At 43.8% G+C, this 4,906-nt stretch overlaps 1 protein-coding gene and 1 non-coding gene across 2 annotated transcripts; one reads left to right on the forward strand and one right to left on the reverse strand.

Moving 5' to 3' along the window:
* Positions 1-673: 673 nt before the first annotated feature.
* Positions 674-4,474, forward strand: LOC141620920 (uncharacterized). Its single transcript, XM_074437664.1, has 4 exons — positions 674-1,587; positions 2,122-2,557; positions 2,633-2,929; positions 4,412-4,474. Exons 1-4 carry the CDS (start codon positions 674-676, stop codon positions 4,472-4,474), a joined length of 1,710 nt encoding a protein of 569 aa, XP_074293765.1.
* LOC141624698 (small nucleolar RNA R71) lies at positions 806-912 on the reverse strand. The gene has a single exon (XR_012534504.1). It is a non-coding gene; the product is annotated as a small nucleolar RNA R71 (small nucleolar RNA).
* Positions 4,475-4,906: the final 432 nt, after the last annotated feature.

Genomic DNA, 4,906 nt, shown 5'->3' on the forward strand with positions numbered 1-4,906 from the left:
GGGATGGCGTTAGGTTATGCTTAGTTTTTGCTTAGAGTCTTTGTTTTAGTCTTATCTCAATTGTTAGTTTGTTTTAGTAGTTGTGTGTTCTTTGTAGAGTGTGTGATTTCTTGCCTTCCCCTAGTGTGTAAAAACACTAGGAGACTAACGATTTGTCAAGTGCATGCCTAGAAGGAACCACCAAGCTCTTCTCTTCAACTCCGACCCCGAAAGGCTTTTTATAACCTTGAGGACAAGGACCCTTGAGAGAGTTAGGAATAGTTCCCCTCAAACAAACTTGGACCAACCAAATTCACACATCCCACAAAATATTGATACCACAACCACACTTCAACCAAACCTCACAATTGAGACTCTACTAGAAAATCCTTTTCATAACTTCCCTAATTATAATAGCCCACCTCAAACACCACCACATCAAGTACCAAATCCACCACCACAAATGGCTCTTAGAGATCACAACCGGCCTAACCATAATGATTCATCTAACCCTATCAATTTTGGCACCTTGGCCCCAAACAATTTTGAAATGCATCCCGCCCAAGTCGGGTTAGTTGAGAAGGACTTGTTTGGGGGACATATTGAAGAGGATGCCCATGCTCACCTATGGAAATTTAAAAGGAAAGTTTCAATGATGAAGAAGAATGGGGTGTCCGAAGACACTTTGAGAATGATGTTGTTTCCGTTTTCTTTAACGGGCAAGGCGGACCGATGGTTGAACATTCACCCACCGGATACTTTCACAACATGGGATGACTTGGCTAAAGCATTCATGGCCAAATACTACCCTTCATCAAATACCGCCATGCTCCGTAACGAGATTCACACATTTCAACAAGAGGATGGAGAATCCTTGGGTGAGGCATGGGACCGGTATCAAGACCTCATTGCTAGTTGCCCTCATCATGGAATACCGGAATGGTATATTACTCAAACATTCTTTCAAACTTTGCTACCAAGGACTAAGGAGATGGTAAATGCCTCCGCGGGGGGAGGATTTGATCATTTGAGTGATGAGGAAGGTATGACATTGATCAAGAAAATGGTGGATTCGGAAGCAAATTATGGTTCTAGAGGAAACATGCTAAGACGAAATGGGAAGTTTCCTAAGGAAAACTCCTCCAACTCCAAGACAAATGCCAAGCTCGATTTGCTCACCAAGCAATTTGAGAAGTTTCAAAGAAATCAAGTAAACCAAGCCGCAACCTCACATGGGCCACCCATGGAGGAAGTGGTTCAAGGTTCAAGTTGTGAGCTTTGTGGAGGGAGTGGTCATACATATGACTTGTGTGCCAACAATTACAATGGTGCCTATGAAGAGAATGCTCAAGAGGTTAACGTTTTTCAAAGTTTTAACAACAATCCTAGACCACCAAGGCCACCCTACACTAACCCAAACGTCTACAATCTAAATACCAATTTCTACCACCCCGGTTTAAAGAACCACCCCAACTTTAGTTACAAACGCACCAATGTTCAAAACCCCCAACATCTCCAACCACAAGCCCAAAACAATCCACCTGGTTTTGCTCAGCCAAGGGGAATTTTCTCCAACCCAAGAAACAATCCCGGGAATCAAGACCAATGGTCAAGCAACAATCAAACCCAAAACTATGGCAACCAACAACAAGGATACCAAGATTTTGGTGGAAACCAAAGCAACCAAGGGTTTTACCAAGGGAATCAAGTAAATCAAGCAAATTAAGGATTTGGGCAAGGGTATGTTCAAGGGTCTCAAGAACAAGGTCAAGGATCAAACTTCAACAACTATGGTCCTAGAGCTAACTTCCAAGGGGGGCAAAACAACAACCAAGGTCCCAATGCTCGGTATGACTATGGGTTCCCTTTACCCATAGCCAACCAACCTTATCAAGAACCCCAAGGTGAGCTCTCTCAAGTTGAGCTTTTGAAGATGATAAAGAACATGCAACTTCAACATAGCCAAGAGATAGCTAATTTTGCTAAAGCTACTCAACAAGAACAAGCAAACTTGAGGGCTACCTTCCTTAAAGACATGAGGGAAATGGAGTCAAGAATGGCTTCTCATTCCATGGCTAACTCTCAAAGGCCGCCCAGTGGTCTATTGGCTCAAGGATAAAGCTCTAAGGATGCCTCAAATAGCCACCATGCTCATGCGGTTGTGTTGAGGAGCGGTGTAGAGCTTGAGGACCCTTACAAAGACCTTGAATTGGAAGTTGATGAAGATCCCAAGGGGAATGGGTTGGAAATAGATGGTGAAGAGGAAAGCTCACCCATTGAAGTGTCGGGTAAAGCTAGTGGAGACAAGAAAGAGAAGAAAGCTTGTGAAGATTTGTCTAGAAGAGGAATTCAAGAGGACAAAGATGTTGATGGATTTGTGGAAGACCTCCCTTATGAGGAAGAAGTTATTGAAGAAGTACCTTTGCCACATTCTAAAAAGGTAACAAAGAGTTCGGCTCCTCCAAAGGTATCTTCCAATTCCCAACTTGTTTCTAAAATTCCTTACCCTTCAAGAGCCATTAAGAGTAGGGAAAACCTCAAGTATGCCAAATTTTGTGATATGCTTGAGAAACTTGAGGTTACCCTACCCTTTACGGAAGTGATTATGAACATGCCAACCTACTCAAAATTTTTGAAAGACATTTTGACAAAGAAAAGAGTCTTGGGTGACCAAGAAATAGTGGTCATGGAAGAAGCATGTAGTGCTCATATCCTTAACAAATTGCCCACTAAACTTGGTGACCCGGGGAGCTTTTCCATCCCATGTGTAGTTGGCGGTGTTCCTATATCAAGAGCTCTTTGTGACTTGGGAGCAAGTGTTAGTGTTATTCCTTTGAAAGTTGCAAAAAGGATTGGCATTCAAAACTTGACTCCCACTACCATGACTCTCCAATTGGCGGATAGGTCCGTCAAACGCCCTATGGGGGTGCTTGAGGACGTGCCCGTCAAGGTTGGAAAGTTTTTAATTCCCGCCGATTTTGTTGTCCTTGATATTCCGGAGGATAGCCATACTCTCATCATCCTAGGTAGGCCATTCTTGGCTACCGGAGGAGTACTCATTGATGTGAAGAATGGGCGGCTAACCTTCCAAATTGAGGGCAACAAAATCGAATTTAACTTGCCAAATATGATGAAAGGACCAAGGATGGAAAGATTGAGCACTATTGAGCTAGTAGATGAGGTTGTACATGAGGTAGCCCGCGAAGAAGCGGAAATGGAAGAAGTTTTTCAAATCTCCTTGCATGATGAGGCAATGAAGGAGGACCATGAAGTTGATGAGGAACTATTGAAGAAAGTGGAGGGATTTCTCCCTCCAAAGGTACAACTCAAAACTCTTCCTCCCTCCCTCAAGTATTCTTTTCTTGATGAGGGAGAGGCTTTTCCGGTGATTATCAATGCTAACCTAAGTGAACCCCAAGAAAAGAGGCTTTTGCAAATCTTGAAAAATCATAGAGGGGCACTTGGGTATAGCATTGACAACATAAAGGGGTTAAGTCCGAGTTTGTGCATGCATAGAATAGTTTTGGAAGAGGGGAGCAAACCCAAGGTTGACGGTCTTAGGAGGATTAACCCAAAGATGGCCGAGGTGGTGAAAAATGAAGTGTTGAAACTTCTAGAGGCCGGTATTATATACCAAATTACCGATAGCAAATGGGTTAGTCCGGTCCACGTGGTACCAAAGAAAGGGGGGGGGGGTACAAATGGTTGAACAAGAGGATGGCACCACCCTACCTACTAGGCCCGTGACCGGGTGGCGCATGTGTATTGACTACCGCAAGCTCAATGCCGCCATCCTAAAAGACCACTTCCCGATTCCCTTCATTGACCAAATGTTAGAAAGGCTCGCGGGCCATGCATACTATTGCTTCTTAGACGGTTATTCCGGGTTTTTCCAAATTCCCATCCACCCGGATGACCAAGAGAAGACGACCTTCACTTGTCCAATAGGGGTCTATGCCTACCGTAGGATGCCATTCGGGCTTTGTAATGCGCCCGACACCTTTCAAAGGTGCATGATGGCAATATTTTATGATTTCCTTGAAAAAAGCATGGAAGTCTTCATGGACGACTTTAGTGTCCATGGAGACTCGTTTGAGCTTGGTCTTGAGAACTTGGCTAGTGTGTTGAAACGGTGTGAGGAGCATAACCTTGTCCTTAATTGGGAAAAATGCCACTTCATGGTGGAGGAAGGGGTTGTCCTCGGTCACATTGTTTCAAGGAGGGGTATTGAGGTCGACGGGGCCAAAGTTGCGGTCATAGAGAACTTGTCACCCCCTTCCAATGTTAAGGGAGTGAGAAGTTTTCTAGGCCATGCCGGGTTTTATCGGCGTTTTATCAAGGATTTTTCAAAAATAGCAAAGCCCCTAACCTCATTACTCCTTAAGGATTCTCCCTTTGTGTTTTATGATTCTTGTCTTGAAGCTTTTAATAGGTTGAAGAGAGCATTGGTCACGGCACCGATAATCCGGTCTCCGGATTGGAACCTTCCTTTTGAGATAATGTGTGATGCTTCGGACTTCGCGGTTGGTGCGGTACTTGGGCAAGTTGTGGATAAAAAGCATCATGTGATATATTACACAAGCAAGACTCTTGACCAAACACAATGTGGATATGCTACAACCGAAAAGGAAATGTTGGCAATTGTTCATGCACTACTACAAATTAGCACTTGGGCCACGGCTAAATTCGTGGCGCAAGTGCTAAATTTCCGTGGCTATATCATTTTGCCACGGGAATACCTTCCGTGGCGCAAGTGGTCGTGGCAAAGACATAGCCACGGGAAAAACAAGAACGTGGCTATTATTGAATTTTTGGCCACAGATTCTCTCGTGGCTAATAACTCCCGTGGCCAAAGAAATTTCCCGTGGCGAAAAAATAATTCCCGTGGCAAACAATATATATGAAAATTAAATAAATAAAACGTAAA

The sequence above is a fragment of the Silene latifolia genome, chromosome X, assembly GCF_048544455.1.
Source record: "Silene latifolia isolate original U9 population chromosome X, ASM4854445v1, whole genome shotgun sequence".
Classification (NCBI taxonomy): domain Eukaryota; kingdom Viridiplantae; phylum Streptophyta; class Magnoliopsida; order Caryophyllales; family Caryophyllaceae; genus Silene; species Silene latifolia.

What these genes read in the sequence shown, in the direction of transcription:
- LOC141620920 (XM_074437664.1), top strand. Translation starts at nt 674, where the DNA reads ATGTTGTTTCCGTTTTCTTTAACGGGCAAGGCGGACCGATGGTTGAAC. An exon ending in CCCGGGAATCAAGACCAATG is followed by an intron (nt 1,588 to 2,121) that starts GTCAAGCAACAA and finishes TGCCTCAAATAG; the next exon opens with CCACCATGCTCATGCGGTTG. An exon ending in TTGAGGACGTGCCCGTCAAG is followed by an intron (nt 2,930 to 4,411) that starts GTTGGAAAGTTT and finishes AGCTTTTAATAG; the next exon opens with GTTGAAGAGAGCATTGGTCA.